Here is a 24,981-nt window from a genome sequence, read left to right on the forward strand (position 1 = left end):
ATCTGGGTAGGGCAAAAGAAAAAAGAAAAAACACAGACAAAAGAATAGGGACGGGACCTGCACCAGTGGGAGGGAGCTTGAAGAAGGAAAGGTTTCTACACACTAGGAAGCCCCTTCGCGGGCGGAGACTGCGGGTGGCGGAGTGGGAAAGCTTCGGCGCCAGGGAGGAGAGCACAGCAACAAGGGTGCGGAGTGCAAACTGGAGAGATTCCCGCACAGAGGATCAGGGCCGACCGGCACTCACCAGCCCGAGAGGCTTGTCTGCTCACCCGCCAGGGCGGGCGGGGCTGGGAGTTGAGGCTCGGGCTTCCGTAGGAGCTCCGGGAGAGGACTGGGGTTGGCGGCGTGAACACAGCCTGAAGGGGTTAGTGCGCCACGGCTAGCCGGGAGGGAGTCCGGGGAAAAGTCTGGAACTGCCGAAGAGGCAAGAGACCTTTTCTTACCTCTGTATCCTGGTGCGCGAGGAGAGGGGATTAAGAGCGCTGCTTAAAGGAGCTCCAGAGACGGGCGCGAGCCGCGGCTGAAAGCGCGGACCCCAGACACAGGCATGAGACGCTAAGGCTGCTGCCGCCGCCGCGAAAAAGCCTGTGTGCGAGCACAGGTCACTATCCACACCCTCCTTCCGGGGAGCCTGTGCAGCCCGCCACTGCCAGGGTCACGGGATCCAGGGTCAACTCCTCCGGGAGAACGCACGGCGCGCCTCACGCTGCTGCAACGTCACGCCGGCCTCTGCCGCCGCAGGCTCGCCCCACCCTCCGTGCCCCTCCCTCTCCCCGGCCTGATTGAGCCACAGCCCCCGAATCAGCAGCTCCTTTAAACCCGTCCTGTCTCAGCGAAGAACAGACGCCCTCAGGCGACCTACAAGCAGAGGTGGGGCCAAATCGAAAGCTGAGCACCTGGGAGCTCTGAGAACAAAGAAGAGAAAGGGAAATCTCCGGAGCCTCAGGAGCAGCGGATTAAAGCTCCACAATCAACTTGATGTGCCCTGCATCTGTGGAATACATTAATAGACAACGAATCATCCCAAATTAAGGAGCCGTGTGGATGAAAAGGCTCTTGGTGCTGCAACCAGGATTCAGTGCTGTGCCTCTGAGGTGGGAGAGACAACTTCAGGACTCTGGTCCACAAGAGGCCTCCCAGCTCCACATAATATCAAATGGCGAAAATCTCCCAGAGATCTCCAACTCAACACCAGCACCCAGCTTCACTCAACGACAAGCAACCAACAGTGCTAGACATCCTATGCCAAACAACTAGCAAAACAGGAACACAACCCACCCATTAGCAGAGAGGCTGCCTAAAATCATAATAAGTCCACAGACACCCCAAAACACACCACCAGATGTGCACATGCCCACCAGAAAGACAAGATCCAGCCTCATCCACCAGAACACAGGCACTAGTCCCCTCCACCAGGAAACCTACACAACCCACTGAACCAACCTTAGCCACTGGGGACAGACACCAAAAATAACGGGAACTACGAACATGCAGCCTGCAAAAAGGAGACCCCACACCCAGTAAGATAAGCAAAATGAGAAGACAGAAAAACACACAACAGATGAAGGAGCAAGATAAAAACCCACCAGACCTAACAAATGAAGAGGAAATAGGCAGTCTACCTGAAAAAGAATTCAGAATAATGATAGTAAAGATGATCCAAAATCTTGGAAATAGAATAGACAAAATGCAAGAAACATTTAACAAGGACCTAGAAGCACTAAAGATGAAACAAACAACGATGAACAACACAATAAATGAAATTAAAAATACTCTAGATGGCATCAATAGCAGAATAACTGAAGCAGAAGAACGGATGAGTGACCTGGAAGATAAAATAATGGAAATAACTCCTGCAGAGCAAAATAAAGAAAACAGAATGAAAAGAACTGAGGACAGTCTCAGGGACCTCTGGGACAACATTAAACGCACCAGTACTAGAATTATAGGGGTTCCAGAAGAAGAAGAGAAAGAGAAAGGGACTGAGAAAATATTTGAAGAGATTATGGTTGAAAACTTCCCTAATATGGGAAAGGAAATAGTTAATCCAGTCCAGGAAGCACAGAGAGTCCCATACAGGATAAATCCAAGGAGAAACATGCCAAGACACATATTAATCAAACTGTCAAAAATTAAATACAAAGAAAACATATTAAAAGCAGCAAGGGAAAAACAAATAACACACAAGGGAATCCCCATAAGGTTAACAGCTGATCTTTCAGCAGAAACTCTGCAAGCCAGAACGGACTGGCAGGACATATTTAAAATGATGAAAGAGAAAAACCTACAACAAAGATTACTCTACACAGCAAGGATCTCACTCAGATTTGATGGAGAAATTAAAATCTTTACAGACAAGCAAAAGCTGAGAGAGTTCAGCACCACCAAACCAGCTTTACAACAACTGCTAAAAGAACTTCTCTAGGCAAGAAACAAAAGAGAAGGAAAAGACCTACAGTAACGAACCCAAAACAGTTAAGAAAATGGGGATAGGAACATACATATTGATAATTACCTTAAATGTAAATGGACTAAATGCTCCCACCAAAAGACACAGATTGGCTGAATGGATACAAAAACAAGACCCATATATTTGCTGTCTACAAGAGACCCACTTCAGAACTAGAGACACATACAGATTGAAAGTAAGGGGATGGAAAAAGATATTTCGCGCAAATGGAAACCAAAAGAAAGCTGGAGTAGCAATTCTCATATCAGACGAAATAGACTTTAAAATAAAAACTATTAGAAGAGACAAAGAAGGATACTACATAATGATCAGGGGATCAAGCCAAGAAGAAGATATAACAATTGTAAATATTTATGCACCCAACATAGGAGCACCTCAATACATAAGGCAAATACTGACAGCCATAAAAGGGGAAATCGACAGTAACACATTCATAGTAGGGGACTTTAACACCCCACTTTCACCAATGGACAGATCATCCAACATGAAAATAAATAAGGAAACACAAGCTTTAAATGATACATTAAACAAGATGGACTTAATTGATATTTATAGGACATTCCATCCAAAAACAACAGAATACACATTTTTCTCAAGTGCTCATGGAACGTTCTCCAGGATAGATCATATCTTGGGTCACAAATCAAGCCCTGGTAAATTTAAGAAAATTGAAATTGTATCAAGTATCTTTTCCGACCACAACACTATGAGACTAGATATCAATTACAGGAAAATATGTGTAAAAAACACAAATACATGGAGGCTAAACAATACATTACTTAATAACAAAGTGATCACTGAAGAAATCAAAGAGGATATCAAAATATACCTAGAAACAAATGACAATGCAGACATGACGACCCAAAACCTATGGGATGCAACAAAAGCAGTTCTAAGAGGGAACTTTATAGCAATACAATCCCACCTTAATAAACAGGAAACATCTCGAATAAACAACCTAACCTTGCACCTAAAGCAATTAGAGAAAGAAGAACAAAAAAACCCCAAAGTTAGCAGAAGGAAAGAAATCATAAAAATCAGATCAGAAATAAATGAAAAAGAAATGAAGGAAATGATAGCAAAGATCAATAAAATTAAAAGCTGGTTCTTTGAGAAGATAAACAAAATTCATAAACCATTAGCCAGACTCATCAAGAAAAAAAGGGACAAGACTCAGATCAATAGAATTAGAAATGAAAAAGGAGAAGTAACAACTGACACTGCAGAAATACAAAAGATCATGAGAGATTACTACAAGCAACTCTATGCCAATAAAATGGTCAACCTGGAAGAAATGGACAAACTCTTAGAAATGCACAACCTGCCAAGACTGAATCAGGAAGAAATAGAAAATATGAACAGACCAATCACAAGCACTGAAGTTGAAACTGTGATTAAAAATCTTCCAACAAACAGAAGCCCAGGACCAGATGGCTTCACAGGCGAATTCTACCAAACATTTAGAGAAGAGCTAACATCTATCCTTCTCAAACTCTTCCAAAATATAGCAGAGGGAGGAACACTCCCAAATTCATTCTACGAGGCCACCATCACCTTGATACCAAAACCAGACAAGGATGTCACAAAGAAAGAAAACTACAGGCCAATATCACTGATGAACATAGATGCAAAAATCCTCAACAAAATACTAGCAAAGAGAATCCAACAGCACATTAAAAGGATCATACACCATGATCAAGTGGGGTTTATTCCAGGAATGCAAGGATTCTTCAATATACGCAAATCTATCAATGTGATAAACCATATTAACAAAGTGAAGGAGAAAAACCATATGATCATCTCAATCGATGCAGAGAAAGCTTTTGACAAAATTCAACACCCATTTATGATAAAAACCCTGCAGAAAGTAGGCATAGAGGGAACTTTCCTCAACATAATAAAGGCCATATATGACAAGCCCACAGCCAACATCATCCTCAATGGTGAAAAACTGAAAGCATTTCCACTAAGATCAGGAACAAGACAAGGTTGCCCACTCTCACCACTCTTATTCAACATAGTTTTGGAAGTTTTAGCCACAGCAATCAGAGAAGAAAAGGAAATAAAAGGAATCCAAATCGGAAAAGAGGAAGTAAAGCTGTCACTGTTTGCAGATGACATGATACTATACATAGAGAATCCTAAAGATGCTACCAGAAAACTGCTAGAGCTAATCAATGTATTTGGTAAAGTAGCAGGATACCAAGTTAATGCACAGAAATCTCTGGCATTCCTATATACTAATGATGAAAAATCTGAAAGTGAAATCAAGAAAACACTCCCATTTATCATTGCAACAAAGAGAATAAAATATCTAGGAATAATCCTACCTAAGGAGACAAAAGACCTGTATGCAGAAAATTATAAGACACTGATGAAAGAAATTAAAGATGATACAAATAGATGGAGTGACATACCATGTTCGTGGATTGGAAGAATCAACATTGTGAAAATGACTCTACTACCCAAAGCAATCTATAGATTCAACGCAATCCCTATCAAACTACCACTGGCATTTTTTTTTTTTTTTTTTTTTTTTTTGCGGTATGTGGGCCTCTCACTGTTGTGGCCTCTCCCGTTGTGGAGCACAGGCTCCTGACACGCAGGCTCAGTGGCTGTGGCTCACGGGCCCAGCCACACCACAGCATGTGGGATCTTCCCAGACCAGGTCACAAACCCGTGTCCCCTGCATCGGCAGGCGGACTCTCAACCACTGCACCACCAGGGAAGCCCCCACTGGCATTTTTCACAGAACTAGAACAAAAAAATTTCACAATTTGTATGGAAACACAAAAGACCCCGAATAGCCAAAGCAATCCTGAGAATGAAAAATGGAGCTGCAGGAATCAGGCTTCCTGACTTCAGAATATACTACAAAGCTACAGTAATCAAGACAGTATGGTACTGGCACAAAAACAGATAGATAGATCAATGGAACAAGATAGAAAGCCCAGAGATAAACCCACGCACATATGGTCACCTTATCTTTGATAAAGGAGACAGGAATATACAGTGGAGCAAGGACAGCCTCTTCAATAAGTGGTGCTGGGAAAACTGGACAGGTACATGTAAAAGTATGAGATTAGATCACTCCCTAACACCATACACAAAAAATAAGCTCAAAATGGATTAAAGACCTAAATGTAAGGCCAGACACTATCAAACTCTTAGAGGAAAACATAGGCAGAATACTCTATGACATAAATCACAGCAAGATCCTTTCAGACCCACCTCCTAGAGAAATGGAAATAAAAACAAAACTAAACTAATGGGACCTAATGAAACTTCAAAGCTTTTGCACAGCAAAGGAAACCATAAACAAGACCAAAAGACAACCCTCAGAATGGGAGAAAATATTTGCAAATGAAGCAACTGACAAAGGATTAATCTCCAAAATTTATAAGCAGCTCATGCAGCTCAATAACAAATAGTCAAACAACCCAATCCAAAAATGGGCAGAAGACCCAAACAGACATTTCTCCAAAGAAGATATACAGACTGCCAACAAACACATGAAAGAATGCTCAACATCATTAATCATTAGAGCAATGCAAATCAAAACTACAATGAGATATCATCTCACATCAGTCAGAATGGCCATCATCGAAAAATCTAGAAACAATAAATGCTCGAGAGAGTATGGAGAAAAGGGAACACTCTTGCACTGCTGGTGGGAATGTGAATTGGTTCAGCCACTATGGAGAACAGTATGGAGGTTCCTTAAAAAACTGCAAATAGAACTACCATATGACCCAGCAATCCCACTACTGGGCATATACCCTGAGAAAACCAAAATTCAAAAAGAGTCATGTACCAAAATGTTCATTGCAGCTCTATTTACAACAGCCCGGAGATGGAAACAACCTAAGTGTCCATCATCGGATGAATGGATAAAGAAGATGTGGCACATATATACAATGGAATATTAATCAGCCATAAAAAGAAACGAAATTGAGCTATTTGTAATGAGGTGGATAGACCTAGAGTCTGTCATACAGAGTGTAGTAAGTCAGAAAGAAAAAGACAAATACCGTATGCTAACACATATATATGGAATTTAAGAAAAAAAAATGTCATGAAGAACCTAGGGGTAAGACAGGAATAAAGACACAGACCTACTAGAGAATGGACTTGAGGATATGGGGAGGGGGAAGGGTAAGCTATGACAAAGCTCGAGAGAGGCATGGACATATATACACTACTAAACGTAAGGTAGATAGCTAACGGGAAGCAGCCGCATAGCACAGGGAGATCAGCTCGGTGCTTTGTGACCGCCTGGAGGGGTGGGATAGGGAGGGTGGGAGGGAGGGAGACGCAAGAGGGAAGAGATATGGGAACATATGTATATGTATAACTGATTCACTTTGTTATAAAGCAGAAACTAACACACCATTGTAAAGCAAGTATACTCCAATAAAGATGTAAAAAAAAAAGGATAAAGGGGTTTTGCTCTAAGGCCCACCTGGTGAACTCCTACGCATCCTCAAGGTCAACTCAGTATCACCATCTCTGGGAGACTTGCTTAAACCTTCCAGGTGGTTTTGTGCTCCTTCTTAGGTATGCTGTACATCAACAGTCCCCAACATTTTTGGCACCAGGGACCGGTTTTGTGGAAGACAATTTTTCCACCGACAGGGCAGGGAAGATGGGTCAGGTGGTAATGTGAGCAATGGGGGGATGGGTCAGGAGGTGATGCGAGAGATGGGGAGCTATGGGGAGCGGTAGATGAAGCTTCACTCGCTTGCCCACCGCTCACCTCCTGCTATGCGGCCCGGTTCCTAACAGACCATGGACCAGTACCAGTCTGCAGCCCAGGGGTTGGGGCCCCCTGCTGTACATGACTCTGTAATAAGACTCAACATGTTGTGAGGTATTACCTGTGTGTGCATGTGTATCTCCAGCTAGACTGTGAGCTCTACGAGAGCAGGAATCAAATCTTACTGATTTCTGTTTCCTTTTTAGAAAAGCCCTTGACACACAACAGGAGCTTAAAAAATATCTGATGAATGAATGAGTAAATAAATGCTCTGCAATTATCATTGAAATGTATTTTTAAGCTCCAGGATTCCCTTGAGGAGGTAATTTTACCCTGTTCTTGGGTAGATGATTACATGGCCCTATATAACACTTTCTACAACAATTTGAGCCACTTCCCTTCGTTGGGTCCTCAGTGGAGACAGAGAACAAGTCAGCACCATCTATGCCTCACTGACCTTGTGGAAGATTCCCAGGTTTGCTTCAGGCTGTACAATGGTCACCCCAGGAAAGGCAATAAGAAGGATGTCCACTTCAGAGGTCATCCTTTAACACCCTTTCTTTCTCAAACTGGCAGCCAACGCAGTGGAGACAGGACAGAAGCAGAGAGGAAGGTGTCACCAAAAGAACCCAATAGGAGTTGGGTAGCAGTTTTGCTAATGAGCTGTGGGTTTTGTCTTTATAATCCCCAATGAATTGCTGCAGAGACCCGACTTCTCGAATGGCCTGGCAAACCTGGGAAATGAACACACCTCCTGGGGGCTGAGAGTGGGAGGTTGGCCAGATTTAATGACTGAACACAAGAAAATGGAAAAAGAAAATAACCTGGAAAGAGATTTTGTCTTTCCTTAGTTGGCAAGGGGGAAAGGGAGCTATTATTGTTCTGGAGAAGGTAGGGAAGAAAGGAAAATTGTGGTAGTGTCAGTAAGGGTTGGAGACAAGGATCCCCTTATTCACACTCTCTGCTAATATCAAGGATGTGAGTAGGAGAGGATAACTCAGGAAAAGGCTCCTTGGAGCCTCCTTGGAGGTGGAGACATAGGCAGGATTGTTCTCATGGAGACCAGTGATCCCAAAAGAGGGGACCTTTTGCCTGAGCCCCCAATGTGGCCATAGAACATAAAGTTTCTTGACACCTTGGGTAATCCAAAGTGACGTGGTGGAAATTCAAAAGTCTGGGTTTGTAAAGGGTTCTCTTTACCAGTGCCTCCAACAGTAATTTGTGATACTGTTTTCCTTTGATAAAATCACTATTTCTATAATCATGAGTCTAAAGAGTTTGCAAAACCTCTCACAATCTGACCTTTGCCCACCTTTGGAAGTCCATATAAGTCATTCAAACGTGCAGTTCCCCGCGTGTGTCAAGCTGTATGTTCCCACCCCTTGCAATGGCTCACATCCCTGCCACCTATTGGACCTCTAGACATCCTTCAAAACTCAGCTCAGATGTCTCCTCCTTTGTAAACCCTCTCATGATCTCCACAGGTAGAGATAAACGCTCCTCCGACACACTAGCCATTGCAGCATTTTCGTGAGGCTACAGTTGTTTGTTCACACGATTGTCTTCCCCATCTGACCGTGAGCTCTTGCAGAGTAGGGATCACACACCTTTGTATTCCCAGCATTCAGGACTTAGATATCTTAGACTCTAAACAAGTTACTGATAAATTTATTAAGTATCATTTAATCAAAAGGTAAACAGCTGTCTAGGTAAAGGGATGTCTTCATGATCTGAGTGGACTCGAAGTTAACCTCCCCCCAAAATAAATCAGCTCTTGAATATCAGGAACATCATAGCCCAGAGAGATACATGTTACATTAGCAAATCTCTTAGACTGTTTTTCATAGGTAGGACCGGGATGCAAAAGTTTGAGGACTGTTAAATACTTACACACCCTATGACCCATCAATTTCACTCCGAGGTTTATACCCAAGAGAAATGAACATGCATGACACAGTTACACACAGTTACACATAGCACCTTTATTCATAATACTCGGAAACAACCCAAACATCTACCAATAGGCAAGTAACTAAACTGTGGTATGTTCATACAATGGGATATGAATATTACCCAGGAATAAAAAGGGAAAAGCTATGAATACATGGAACAACATGGATGAATCTCAAAACAATATGTTGACTAATTATTCCATTTATATGAAGTCAAACAACAGGCCGAAAAAAATGTATCTATGGGCTTCCCTGGTGGCGCAGTGGTTGAGAGTCCGCCTGCTGATGCAGGGGACACGGGTTCGTTCCCCGGTCCAGGAAGATCCCACATGCCGTGGAGCGGCTGGGCCCGTGAGCCATGGCTGCTGAGCCTGCGCGTCCGGAGCCTGTGCTTCACAACAGAAGAGGCCACAACAGTGAGAGGCCCGCATACCACAAAAAAAAAAAAAAAAAAATGTATCTACAGTGGTTGTCTTGAGTGGGAGGATTTGACTAAAAAGGGGCACATGGGAACTTTCAAAGATTAAAAAAATGTTTCGTATCGCGATTTGAATGATAACCCAGGTGTATGTACTTACCAGAAATCACTGAACTTAAGATCTGTGCATTTTACTACATGTAAATTATTCTTCAATAAAGAAAAATGTTTGAGGATTACTGCTATATAAAAACCATGCACTTCAAGAAGTAATGCTATACACATTTTCCCTTGGGAGATGGGAAACCTGGAGTATTGCTCTGTTCAAGACGTCACCTCATAAGAGAGAATATATGGCACTATACCCAGCATAACGACAGTGCAAAATACAAACCCTTTTAAAAATGACAAACTGTCAGTCTATTAAAGAATCAAAGAGGAAAAAGTGTTGTTCAAGAGTCTTCATTAAAATTTCACTTTTGCTTGCCTGTCATAATAGATCTTAAATCAATTCTCTGATGATGAATTGACTATTATAATATTGCCTATTATTTTTAGCCTCTTTTTTATGAAAGTGGAGAAAAATACTTTAACTTGAGGAGGTAATCAGGGAAATGTAATTGCAAATGACAGCGAACAAAGGCATTTTATGAAGCCAGAATGAACTAAGAGCTATGAGGCATGTGTCCGGTAGCTCAATAAGAAAACGCTTTCATTTTCAACAATCTGCACAAAGACTTCAACTGGCATCAGTGGGCAACATATTTACCCAAAACCTATTACCTTACATTTGCTCCTAGGACTCAATTCAATGTTTCTCAGCCTTTAATACTAAACACCTCCTTGGTGCCCCAGTAAATACAGCAGATTCAGGAACTCCTTTACGTGTACACACACACACACACACACACACACACACACACACACACACACACATGCATACATTTATCTTCCACTCACTGGGTGTGCTTTGGAGTTATGTTCCAAACTCTGCCGCTTATTAGCTCTGGAAACTTGAGCAATTTATTTAACCTCTGTTTTCCAGATTCCTCATCTGTAAAATGGGATAATAACAGAATGTACCTCAGAATCGTTTACAGGTTAAATATGTGTTTAGCACAGGACCTAACCCATAGTAAGTCTCAGCATATGCTAGAAGAAAAGCAACCACACAGTGGAACTTTAGAGATGGAAGAGACATTAGACATTATCAATTCATAAATAAGGTTACTGATGCTTAAAGAAGGAAATTGACTTCCCAAAATCATGCAGATATGTGATTACAGAAATGGTATTAGAACAGAAATTTCCTGACTCCCAGACCAATGCTTTTTCCAAAATCCCTGCTCTTTTCTCTTCTGTCCCCCAACTCTTACTATGCCAGGTACCCATGAATAAGAAGACCCTGTGATGAGCAGAGTCAAGAGACACATATTCTACTCCCAGACTGACATCTCCCTGAACTTCTGATTTCTCTTCTGTAAAATGAAAGGATTGGACACATATGATTGCAAAGATTCTGACCAGCAATAGCATTCTGTGAGCCCATTAGCAAGTCTAAACCCTGCACCATTTCTATGGGTGAAGGGTGGGACAGGAATCACGTACACCACAATCTACAATCTTCTGCTCTGACTGATCGCTTTGCAAAGTTGTCCAGCCTTGCGCTCACCGCCTTGACATCTCCCTCCAATGTTTTCACCCTCTGCCTGGAGCAATGTGGGCAGCAATGTAATGAGCACAGGTGAGGTAGGGAAAGGAGATCTAGGGAGGTTCTCTAGAAGGAGACGTGAGGGTGTGTTCCTCGTGCCTGATGGTCTATACAACAGGCATCTAAATTAAAGAGCAACCAGCAGTTCTATAAGGGCACAAATAATGCGTTTTGCGGAAATAAGCAGTAGACAAAGTCTGAGAACTAAGTTCAATTCTGACTCCAGGATAATGTGTTCCTCTTCTTCCTCTACCATGAAAAAAGTGCTCATTTAAGGTAACAAGTTATGTGCACACGAATTTTATAAGAACTGCCAGGTGTAGAAAGCATGTGAATGTCATAGGTTAAAGGAAGAATAGAGGCGAGCCAGACCACCGTGATGAGACAGAAGAAGCCAACTCGTCATCCTCTCCCCTGGCTTTTAGATAACTTAGGACAGACCCAGATTCAAAGCCGAGCTTCCAAAGAAGCAAGTGGTATAGAAGAGGCTGGCAGAGAAGACAGTACAGGACAGGTAAAATGAATGGAGGTGGGGGGAAGGAAGCAGAGAAACACAGTCTGTCCTCTGGGCAGAACTGGGAGCATGAAATAGCTGCCTATCTTGTCCCGGAATTCCTTTTTCCTATATACCGCTCGTAGCCCATCATGTCCAAGGGCAGTGCCAGAGGAGTTGACCCACATAGGTGGGAACAGGTGGTTGATCAGCTCATCAAACATGAAGTAAAAGTAAGGACACTGAATAGTCCTACCCTTCACCCAGAGAGAGGACATTACAGGCATCTCCTTCATAGGATGAACAGAGGAAGGAACTGAGGATGCTTAGCTCAGAAAAGAGGTCAATTGAAGCAAAGAAGGAAGCTTCGAACATGAGAAGGGCTAAGCCATGGTGAAGGAGAGCAGTTACTTCTCCTTAACTAGAATGAACATAACTCTCATTGTCCCTAGGACGGTACTGGCTTTGTCTGTTGACCCAGGGCCAGTTTAGCCTTCGTCCTATTGGAAACATTTTTATTAAAGCTGCATGAAGATAACTCAGAATGGGTTTGGTAGACTTCCACTTTGTACTTCCGCCTTCCGCCTTAATTTTCATTTAACTTTGTGTAAGACCTATATGCAATGAACAGAGATCTAACTTTTACACATGGTTTCCAACTGAAAGATGATTAACAACCCATCGCTCTTTTCCAGACTCTTTCCAGAGACAATGTAACCAGTACCTCCCTTTCAAGAACAGCATGCAGGGTGCTCACTCACCCATATGATAAACGACATTCGTATACAAACACAGGAGAAACTACCCATCTCAGGTGTGGAAGACAGATTCAGCATTGCTCCCTCTACTGGCAGCTTGGTGGACTGGCCCCTGAGATGTCTGGATGCACAAAGACGGCACACCCCCCAGTTCACCAAAGCAGGGGTTCCCAAGCCCCAGGCCTTGGACCCTGGGGCTGTTAGGAACGGTCCACACAGCAGGAGGTGAGTGGCGGGCAGGCGAGCGAGCGAAGCTTCATCTGCCGCTTCCCATCGCTCCCCATCGCTCACATCACCACCCGAACCATTCCCCACCCCCACCTGCACCCACGCCAGTGGAAAAAATGTCTTCCACGAAACCGGTCCCTGGTGCCAAAAATGTTGGGGACCACCGCACCAAAGAGTGGGAAATGTGGGAAATTTAAAGCGGACTCTGGCCTGTCCTGCCATAGACTACAACACAGAAAGTAGTCTAAACACCCTACTCCAGTGTTTTTGCCATTTATTGTAGGGAGTTTTATTATTTGGTAATGCTTTTTTATTTTGTAATAAACCTTTCGCAGCAATGAATTTTTAAGTGCTTATTAATAAAATAATAAGTACTAAATTTCTATTTTTCAAGAATGTTAAGAGTTACCATCCACCATGGGGGCTATAGTGATGTCACTCTCCACATGAAAACCTGAAGACACGAATCTCTGAAAAGAGTCAGCGTCTACTTCAAAAGTTATTTTCAGAAGACTGTGCCCAAAGATAAAGGTTTAACACTTTCAACTGCACACGATTTATTTATATATCACTCTGTGAGACACAACTTTTGATCTAGATCAAATGACTGTTCTTCTAAATTAATTTCACTTATTTTATATTCCAAATGTTTCTGTGCATATACCAAAAATAAAGAGAAGGCTGCATGGATTGACTCTGTAAGCAAAAAAACTTCACAGTTAAAAACTGTCAGTGTTCCATCAGGATCAGGACTGAAGTTTCAAAGAGAAAATCAGTTAATTCCAAAAATAGCTCTAATATTTTCAATATTTCTACTCATCTCAAGAAGAAGTTCAACAGTGGATATTAAAATTTCTATGGTGGAAATATAATTTTCAGAGTACAGTGTCATGGTCAAAGCAATATTCTTACTAAATTAAGGAACCCATGGAGAGAGCAGCTGAAAAGAAAACCTTGATTAAAATCCATGTGTCCTAATCATGCTGTGTCAATGGCTGTTCTGATAAGTCTGATATATTTCCTAGTACAAACAACAAAAAATATATAGGTACAACCTATGGAGCAGAAATGACTTGGCATTGATTACAGTATAACATAATTTATAATTATGTCCAAATAAGTTGCAACATTCCACCAACAAAAATGTAACTATAATGGTAAAATTTACTAATTTTTTACTTTATATACATGGTTACAGTAATTGAACTTGAAAAATGTTTAATAAAGTTGGTATAAAATCCAAAAAAAAAAAACTTTGCTAATGAATTAGAAAACACATCAAAACACGTTCATTTTAATTATTTGTAGCTCCTTTCACTTTCAAAACTCTTAATTTTTCTCTAAAGTGTCCTGATGGGCACCCCATCTAAAGCTTAGGAGAACAAAATGAATACAGTTGGAGGAAGGTGGTAAGAGGCAGATTTCAATTCAAAGCAAGAAAGAGCTTTCTTATAATCAGAGGTATTTGACAAGAGGGAGCACAGTGTGATAGGAAGATGACCTAGCATAATGTCCAGCGTGGTAGCTGATTTCATTATTGACGATGGAATGGGCCACTTGAAGAGGCCATGTGCTCACCGTCACTGGAAATGTTTAAATACTACCAGTGAAGAGAACTGCTTGAATTGGAGGAGGATCCAGAATACCTCTGAGGCTCCTTCAAACTATATGGTTCATTCATTCAACAAATAATCATTGCTGTCTCTTGCACTGCTCAGCCTGAAGGTAGCTAGCCGCCGTCGTGAGGCCTCTCACAAAGAAGGTGTGTGAGATGATAAATGTTTGTTGTTTTAAGTCATTAAGAAAAAAAAAAACTGAGTGCCCGCTACATGTTAGGCACGGTTCTAGTGGTGGAGAACAGCAGTGGTGAGTCCATGCTGTAGCAACTGTATGTGAAAAATGTGAAAATAAGTATCTGAAAATGCTCTGAAAACTGTCAAGTACAACTCAGATGCGAGCTATAAGTATGGTTAAATTGAACTATATATTTATGTCTTTATCGTATATTTGATCACTAGTCATACATATAGCTGTTTTATATACATGATTCTAGTCTTCCAGGTTCATGTTTTCAGATTTCTGTTTTCATTTGGGCACCTCTTAATTGGTGTTAACTTGTATTTAGTTTTGTGAAGTCATACTTCCACGTAAGATTGTTCTACCTCGGGGACCTTGAAGATGGCGGAAGAGTAAGACGCGGAGATCGCCTTCCTCCCCACGGATACACCAGAAACACATCCACACGTGGAACAACTCCTACAGAACTCCTACTGAAGGCTGGCAGAAGACCTCAGACCTCCCAAAAGGCAAGAAACTCCCCACGTAACTGGGTAGGGCAAAAGAAAAAACAGAGACAAAAGAATAAGGACGGCACCTGCACCAGTGGGAGGGAGCTGTGAAGGAGGAAAAGTTTCCACACACTAGGAAGCCCCTCCGCGGGCGGAGACTGCGGGAGGCAGAGGGGGGAGTTTCGGCACCGCGGAGTAGTGCACAGCGACGGGTGCGGAGGGCAAAGCGGGGAGATTCCTGCACAGACGATCGGTGCTGACCGGCACTCACCAGCCCGAGTGGCTTGTCTGCTCACCCGCCGGGGCGGGCGGGGCTGCGAGCTGAGGCTCGGGTTTTGGTTTTGGACGGAGCTCAGGGAGAGGACTGGGGTTGGCGGCTTGAACATAGCCTGAAGGGGTTAGTGCACCACGACTAGCCGGGAGGGAGTTCGGGGAAAAGCCTGCACCGGCCGAAGAGGCAAGAGACTTTTTCTTCCCTCTTTGTTTCCTGGTGCGCGAGGAGAGGGGGTTTAAGAGCGCTGCTTAAAGGAACTCCAGAGACGGGCGCGAGCCGCGGCTAAAAGCGCGAACCCCAGAGACGGGCGGGAGACGCTAAGGCTGCTGCTGCCGCCACCAAGGGGCCTGTGTGCGAGCACAGGTCACTCTCCACACCCCTCTTCCGCGGAGCCTGTGCAGCCCGCCACTGCCAGGTTCCCGGGATCCAGGGACAACTTCCCCGGGAGTACGCACGGCGGGTCTCAGGCTGGTGCAACATCACGCCGGCCTCTGCCGCAACGTCACGCTGCCTCTGCAGCCGCAGGCCCGCCCCGCACGTAGTGCCCCTCCTACCCCCATCCCCCAACCCCCGGCCTGAGTGAGCCGGAGGCCCCGAATCAGCGGCTCCTTTAACCCCGTCCTGTCTGAGCGAAAAAACAGACGCCCTCCAGCGACCTACACGCAGAGGCAGGGCCAAATCCAAAGCTGAGCTCCTGTGAGCTGTGAGAACAAAGAAGAGAAAGGGAAATCTCTCCCAGCAGCCACAGAAGCAGCGGATTAAAGCTCCACAATCAACTTGATATACCCTGCATCTGTGGAATACCTGAATAGACAAGGAATGATCCCAAATTGAAGAGGTGGAATTTAGGAGCGAGATCTATGATTTTTTTCCCTTTTCCTCTTTTTGTGAAGGTGTACGTGTATGCTTCTGTGTGAGATCCTGTCTGTATACTCTTGCTTCCACCATTTGTCCTAGGGCTCTATCCGTCCATGATTTTTTTTTAAAATTCTTTTTCTTAATAATTAAGTTTAATTGTAATAACTTTATTATACTTTACCTTCGTTCTTTCTTTCTTTCCTTCCTTCCTTCCCTCCTTTAGACAACGAGTCACCCCAAATTGAGGAGGTGGTCTCAGGGAGCAGGATTTATGATTTTTCCCCCTTTACCTCTTTTTGTGAAGGTGTATGTGTATGCTTCTGTGTAACATTTTCTCTGTATAGCTTTGCTTCCAACATTTGTCCTAAGGTTCTATCCGTCCCTTTTTTTTTTTTTTTTCTAAATATTTTTTAATTCAATAACTATATTATACTTTATTTTATTTTTACTGTATCATCTTTCTTTCTGTCTTTTTTCCTTCTTTCCCTCCTTCCTTCCTTCCTTTCTCCCTCCCTCCCTCCCTCCTTTCTTTCCTTCTTTGCTTCTTTCTTCCTTCCTTCCTTTCCTCCTTTCCTTCTTTCTTTACTCATACTTCTACTAATTCTCCCTACTTTTTCTCCCTTTTATTCTGAGCTGTGTGGATGAAAGGCTCTTGGTGCTCCAGCCAGGAGTCAGGGCTCTGCCTCTGAGGTAGGAGAGCCAACTTCAGGACACTGGTCAACAAGAGACCTCCCAGCTCCACATAATATTAAATGGTGGAAATATCCCAGAGACCTCCATCTTAACACCAGCACCCAGCTTCACTCAACGACCAGCAAGCCACAGTGCTGGACAACCTATGCCAAACAACTAGCAAAACAGGAACACAACCCCACCCATTAGCAGAGAGGCTGCCTAAAATCATAATAAGGCCACAGACACCCCAAAACACACCACCAGACGTGAACCTGCCCACTACAGAGACAAGATCCAGCCTCATCCAGCACAACACAGGCACTAGTCCCCTCCACCAGGAAGCCTACACAACCCACTGAAACAACCTTAGCCACTGGAGACAGACATCAAAAACAACGGGAACTACGAAAGTGCAGCCTGCAAAAAGGAGACCCCAAACACAGTAAGATAAGCAAAATGAGAAGACAGAAAAACACACAGCAGATGAAGGAGCAAGATAAAAACCCACCAGACCTAACAAATGAAGAGGAAATAGGCAATCTACCTGAAAAAGAATTCAGAATAATGATAGTAAGGATGATCCAAAATCTTGGAAGTAGAATGGACAAAATGCAAGAAACAGTTAACAAGGACCTACAAGAACTAAAGATGAAACAAGCAACGATGAACAATGCAATAAATGAAATTAAAATCACTCTAGATAGGATCAATAGCAGAATAACTGAGGCAGAAGAACGGATAAGTGACCTGGAAGATAAAGTAGTGGAAATAACTACTGCAGAGCAGGATAAAGAAAAAAGAATGAAAAGAACTGAGGACAGTCTCAGAGACCTCTGGGACAACATGAAACGCACCAACATTCGAATTATAGGGGTTCCAGAAGAAGAAGAAAGAAAGAAAGGGACTGAGAAAATATTTGAAGAGATTATAGTTGAAAACTTCCCTAATATGGGAAAGGAAATAGTTAATCAAGTCCAGGAAGCACAGAGGGTCCCATACAGGATAAATACAAGGAGAAACACGCCAAGACACATATTAATCAAACTGTCAAAAATTAAATACAAAGAAAGCATATTAAAAGCAGCAAGGGAAAAACAACAAATAACACACAAGGGAATCCCCATAAGGTTAACAGCTGATCTCTCAGCAGAAACCCTACAAGCCAGAAGGGAGTGGCAGGACATACTGAAAGTGATGAAGGAGAATAGCCTGCAACCAAGACTACTCTACCCAGCAAGGATCTCATTCAGATTTGATGGAGAAATTAAAACCTTTACAGACAAGCAAAAGCTGAGAGAGTTCAGCACCACCAAACCAGCTTTACAACAAATGCTAAAGGAACTTCTCTAGACACGAAACACAAGAGAAGGAAATGACCTATAGTAGCGAACCCAAAACAATATATAAAATGGAAATAGGAACATACATATCGATAATTACCTTAAATGTAAATGGACTAAATGCTCCCACCAAAAGACACAGATTGGCTGAATGGATACAAAAACAAGACCCTTATATATGCTGTCTACAAGAGACCCACTTCAGAACTAGAGACACATACAGACTGAAAGTAAGGGGATGGAAAAAGATATTCCATGCAAATGGAAACCAAAAGAAAGCTGGAGTAGCAATTCTCATATCAGACAAAATAGACTTTAAAATAAGGACTATTAAAAGGGACAAAGAAGGACACTACATAATGATCAAGGGATCGATCCAAGAAGAAGATATAACAATTGTAAATATTTATGCACCCAACATAGGAGCACCTCAATACATAAGGCAAATACTAACAACCATAAAAGGGGAGATCAACAGTAACACATTCATAGTAGGGGACTTTAACACCCCACTTTCACCCATGGACAGATCATCCAAAATGAAAATAAATAAGGAAACACAAGCTTTAAATGATACATTAAACAAGATGGACTTAATTGATATTTATAGGACACTCCATCCAAAAACAACAGAATACACATTTTTCTCAAGTGCTCATGGAACATTCTCCAGGATAGATCATATCTTGGGTCACAAATCAAGCCTTGGTAAATTTAAGAAAACTGAAATTGTATCAAGTATCTTTTCCGACCACAACGCCATGAGACTAGATATCAATTACAGGAAAAGATCTGTAAAAAATACAAACACATGGAGGCTAAACAATACACTACTTAATAATGAAGTGATCACTGAAGAAATCAAAGAGGAAATAAAAAAATACCTAGAAACAAATGACAATGGAGACACAACGACCCAAAACCTATGGGATGCAGCAAAAGCAGTTCTAAGGGGGAAGTTTATAGCAATACAAGCCCACCTTAAGAAGCAGGAAACATCTCGAATAAACAACCTAACCTTGCACCTCAAGCAATTAGAGAAAGAAGAACAAAAAAACCCCAAAGCTAGCAGAAGGAAAGAAATCATAAAAATCAGATCAGAAATAAATGAAAAAGAAATGAAGGAAACAATAGCAAAGATCAATAAAACTAAAAGCTGGTTCTTTGAGAAGATAAACAAAATAGATAAACCACTAGCCAGACTCATCAAGAAAAAAAGGGAGAAGACTCAAATCAATAGAATTAGAAATGAAAAAGGAGAAGTAACAACTGACACTGCAGAAATAAAAAAAATCATGAGAGATTACTACAAGCAACTCTATGCCAATAAAATGGACAATCTGGAAGAAATGGACAAATTCTTAGAAATGCACAACCTGCCAAGACTGAATCAGGAAGAAATAGAAAATATGAACAGACCAATCACAAGCACTGAAATTGAAACTGTGATTAAAAACCTTCCAACAAACAAAAGCCCAGGACCAGACGGCTTCACAGGTGAATTCTATCAAACGTTTAGAGAAGAGCTAACACCTATCCTTCTCAAACTCTTCCAAAATATAGCAGAGGGAGGAACACTCCCAAATTCCTTCTACGAGGCCACCATCACCTTGATACCAAAACCAGACAAGGATGTCACAAAGAAAGAAAACTACAGGCCAATATCACTGATGAACATAGATGCAAAAATCCTCAACAAAATACTAGCAAACAGAATCCAACAGCACATTAAAAGGATCATACACCATGATCAAGTGGGGTTTATTCCAGGAATGCAAGGATTCTTCAATATACGCAAATCTATCAATGTGATAAACCATATTAACAAATTGAAGGAGAAAAACCATATGATCATCTCAATAGATGCAGAGAAAGCTTTCGACAAAATTCAACACCCATTTATGATAAAAACCCTCCAGAAAGTAGGCATAGAGGGAACTTCCCTAAACATAATAAAAGCCATATATGACAAGCCCACAGCAAACATCATCCTCAATGGTGAAAAACTGAAAGCATTTCCACTAAGATCAGGAACAAGACAAGGTTGCCCACTCTCACCACTCTTATTCAACATAGTTTTGGAAGTTTTAGCCACAGCAATCAGAGAAGAAAAGGAAATAAAAGGAATCCAAATCGGAAAAGAAGAAGTAAAGCTGTCACTGTTTGCAGATGACATGATACTATACATAGAGAATCCTAAAGATGCTACCAGAAAACTACTAGAGCTAATCAATGAATTTGGTAAAGTAGCAGGATACAAAATTAATGCACAGAAATCTCTGGCATTCCTATATACTAATGATGAAAAATCTGAAAGTGAAATCAAGAAAACACTCCCATTTACCATTGCAACAAAAAGAATAAAATATCTAGGAATAAACCTACCTAAGGATACGAAAGACCTGTATGCAGAAAATTATAAGACACTGATGAAAGAAATTAAAGATGATACAAATAGATGGAGAGATATACCATGTTCTTGGATGGGAAGAATCAACATTGTGAAAATGACTCTACTACCCAAAGCAATCTACAGATTCAATGCAATCCCTATCAAACTACCACTGGCATTTTTCACAGAACTAGAACTAAAAATTTCGCAATTTGTATGGAAACACAAAAGACCCCGAATAGCCAAAGCAATCTTGAGAACGAAAAAAGGAGCTGGAGGAATAAGGCTCCCTGACTTCAGACTATATTACAAAGCAACAGTAATCAAGACAGTATGGTACTGGCACAAAAACAGAAAGATAGATCAGTGGAACAGGATAGAAAGCCCAGAGATAAACCCACGCACATATGGACACCTTATCTTTGATAAAGGAGGCAGGAATGTACAGTGGAGAAAGGACAGCCTCTTCAATAAATGGTGCTGGGAAAACTGGACAGGTACATGTAAAAGTATGAGATTAGATCACTCCCTAACACCATACACAAAAATAAGCTCAAAATGGATTAAAGACCTAAATGTAAGGCCAGAAACTATCAAACTCTTAGAAGAAAACATAGGAAGAACACTGTATGACATAAATCACAGCAAGATCCTTTCTGACCCACCTCCTAGAGTAATGGAAATAAAAACAAAAATAAACAAATGGGACCTAATGAAACTTCAAAGCTTTTGCACAGCAAAGGAAACCATAACCAAGACCAAAAGACAACCCTCAGAATGGGAGAAAACATTTGCAAATGAAGCAACTGACAAAGGATTAATCTCCAAAATTTACAAGCAGCTCATGCAGCTCAATAACAAAAAAACAAACAACCCCATCCAAAAATGGGCAGAAGACCTAAATAGACATTTCTCCAAAGAAGATATACAGAATGCCAACAAACACATGAAAGAATGCTCAACATCATTAATCATTAGAGAAATGCAAATCAAAACTACAATGAGATATCATCTCACACCAGTCAGAATGGCCATCATCAAAAAATCTAGAAACAATAAATGCTGGAGAGGGTGTGGAGAAAAGGGGACACTCTTGCACTGCTGGTGGGAATGTGAATTGGTTCAGCCACTGTGGAGAACAGTATGGAGGTTCCTTAAAAAACTACAAATAGAATTACCATATGACCCAGCAATCCCACTACTTGGCATATACCCTGAGAAAACCAAAATTCAAAAAGAGTCATGTACCAAAATGTTCATTGCAGCTCTATTTACAATAGCCAGGACATGGAAACAACCTAAGCGCCCATCATCGGATGAATGGATAAAGAAGATGTGGCACATATACACAATGGAATATTACTCAGCCTTAAAAAGAAATGAAATTGAGCTATTTGTAATGAGATGGATAGACCTAGAGTCTGTCATACAGAGTGAAGTAAGTCAGAAAGAAAAAGACAAATACCGTATGCTAACACATATATATGGAATTTAAGGGAAAAAAATGTCATGAAGAACCTAGGGGTAAGATAGGAATAAAGACGCAGACCTACTGGAGAACGGACTTGAGGGTATGGGGAGGGGGAGGGGTGAGTTTTGACAGGGCGAGAGAGAGTCATGGACATATACACACTAACAAACGTAGTAAGGTAGATAGCTGGGGGGAAGCAGCCGCAAGGCACAGGGATATTAGCTCGGTGCTTTGTGACAGCCTGGAAGGGTGGGATGGGGAGAGTGGGAGGGAGGGAGACGCAAGAGGGAAGACATATGGGAACATATGTATATGTATAGCTGATTCACTTTGTTATAAAGCAGAAACTAACACACCATTGTAAAGCAATTATACCCCAATAAAGATGTTTAAAAAAAAAAAAAAAAAAAGATTGTTCTACCTCCCAGAATAGGTTATATGAATCTCAAGGTCAGGTCCCATCTTCCACCTTCCCACTTAGCCCTCACAGTGTTCAGATCAAGGTTTGGTACTCAGAGGGCTCTCGGGACACAGGATTGGCTGCACAAAGATACTTTCTTCCCCATTTGGTGAGAATCAAGTCTCAAATCTTTCGCACTTTTTTTTTATAAAGAGTAAGCCCCCTTCTGTGCTCCTTCATTGTTCCTGCCTCCTATTATTTCCCCACAAAATGAAATGTTATTATGACCAGGATTCAGCAAACAAAACTAACACGACTCAAGTCCTTAAAACCCTAAGAGTACTTCTCAATAGAAGTTCAAATCTACTGATGTGCCCAGCAGCTTTTGATTCCCAAAAAGATAAAAACTTGTGCCTTAATATCTAATTCTTTTCCACTCCCCTCAATCATACTGGATCCTTTTATCATTATTTTAATGTTTCTTTGCATAAATGGCTGAGAGCCTTCATTCTGTGCTCTTGAGAGCTGATCTGAATCACACCCACACAGATCATATTGTGTGAACTTGCAATTATTTCCTGTGAATGTTCTGTGAATGTGCTGAAACCAAGCATGAACATCTCCAGCCAAACTGCAATTTTTTTTCAGGACCTTTACAGCAGCCAAGTTCTGAAAGCAGGGAGTTTTAATAGCAGTTTCTAACACAAAACTGTGGATGCTCAATTTGCAGAGGCAAAAGGTTTCCGGTTCCCACATTTATGATTTTAATGTTTAGTAAAACCATACATAGTATTTGATCAACCACCACTCCTCTTCCATTCCCAACAACTGTTACAACAGAAAACTTCCACAACAACTGTAAGGATGCCAGGGGCTCCCCACTGTCTCCTAATATGCACATAACTGGGAAAATATTTGTGATACTATCACTGATGTATGGGTCCTGTTCCCTGGCAGCCACTCCGTTATGATGGTGCAACAGGAGGCGAAAGTCAACGCCACATCAGGAAGCAGGAGAATATGATGTGCAGAAAGGCCCTTCTAGACAGGAAGAGAACATGGAAAGCTTTCCACTTCCAAATCCCAGGGCAATACGGGGAGGAGAGATCCAATGCCCGTGATTTCACTGTCCACTCTGAAGTGGGGCTCTGGGAGTAGGAGGCATGTTAGAAACATCCACACAGACAGACACAGTGAAGCACTGGAGCTTTTGGTAGGATTTGTGATTTGGTGTGCTTTCCTGGGCAGAGCTTGGGAAGACTGTGAGGCTACAGGGAGGGCTTCATCCTAAGCAGCATGGGAAAAAAGTGCAGCCCTGGTAGAGGGAGGAGCCTAGACAGAGGAGCCCTGGCAGTGCTCCTGGCTGCCCAAGGCTTGAGCAAGGCATGCAACCATCAAGGACCTACTGTATAGCACGGGGAACTATATACTCAGTGTCTTGGAATAACCTAGAATGGAAAAGAATTTGAAAAACAAATATATATATATATATATAACTGAATCACTTTGCTGTGCACCTGAAACTAATTCAACATTGTAAATCAACTATACTTCAATTAAAAAAAACTTTTTTAAGAAGGCATCCAAGGGCTTCCCTGGTGGCAGAGTGGTTAAGAATCCGCCTGCCAATGCTGGGGACACGGGTTCGAGCCCTGGTCCGGAAAGATCCCACATGCGGCAGAGCAACTAAGCCCCTGCGCCACAACTACTGAGCCTGCACTCTAGAGCCCGTGAGCCACAACTACTGAAGCCCGCGTGCGTAGAGCCCGTGCTCCACAACAAGAGAAGCCACCGCAGTGAGAAGCCTGCGCACCACAACGAAGAGTAGCCCCCACTCGCCGCAACTAGAGAAAGCCCGCACACAGCAACGAAGACCCAACGCAGCCAAAAATTAATTAATTAATTTTTTTTTAAGTTTAAAAAAAAAAAAAAAGAAGGTATCCAAGAGATCTGGGACCTCTCACCTGCTCCAGAACAGGGGTTCGGAGACCAGAGGGGATCTGTGAGGAGCTGCAATTAGGACAAATTGGTAGCTGCAGTCAAGGGCTTCATGATCAGAGCCTAAAGCAGGAACTCAATATTGGGGATCTGACCTCCAAATGAGCAGATAGGGCCTCTCCAACAGTAGCACAGGGAACAGACAGATCAGCCATGGCCCGGTGAAGATCAATGAGGAACCAAAGGACACTGCATGGGTCTGAAACTCCCATCTCTCCCCTGCTAACACGAGGTCACACACACCCTACCCTTCCATCTATCTAGGTACCATTTTAGAGTGGGAGGGGCAGGGGGGATGGGCATCTAAAAGACTGAATATTTACCCAAAGGGGACTTAGTCATCCAAGAGAGACTATTTAAACCCAAAGGTACAGAGATAGCATAAATTGACAAGTTTAAAGTTAATTTCCACACTTCCCACTACCTATCCCCACCCAGCTTAAGTGTGGTCTGGTAAAGGAAGATTACATCAGTTTTAGGAAACAAAGAAACTCCATTT

At 42.2% G+C, this 24,981-nt stretch overlaps 1 protein-coding gene across 1 annotated transcript in view; it reads left to right on the plus strand.

The window, feature by feature from the left end:
• Positions 1–11,686: 11,686 nt before the first annotated feature.
• Positions 11,687–24,981, plus strand: part of LOC116761163 (thymidylate synthase-like) — a 53,528-nt gene continuing 40,233 nt past the window's right edge. Inside the window, 3 exon segments of the mRNA XM_032646934.1 lie at positions 11,687–11,821; positions 11,947–12,033; positions 12,596–12,783. Of these exon segments, the coding sequence (XP_032502825.1) occupies positions 11,687–11,821; positions 11,947–12,033; positions 12,596–12,783 (410 nt within the window).

This window comes from Phocoena sinus, chromosome 10, assembly GCF_008692025.1.
Source record: "Phocoena sinus isolate mPhoSin1 chromosome 10, mPhoSin1.pri, whole genome shotgun sequence".
Classification (NCBI taxonomy): domain Eukaryota; kingdom Metazoa; phylum Chordata; class Mammalia; order Artiodactyla; family Phocoenidae; genus Phocoena; species Phocoena sinus.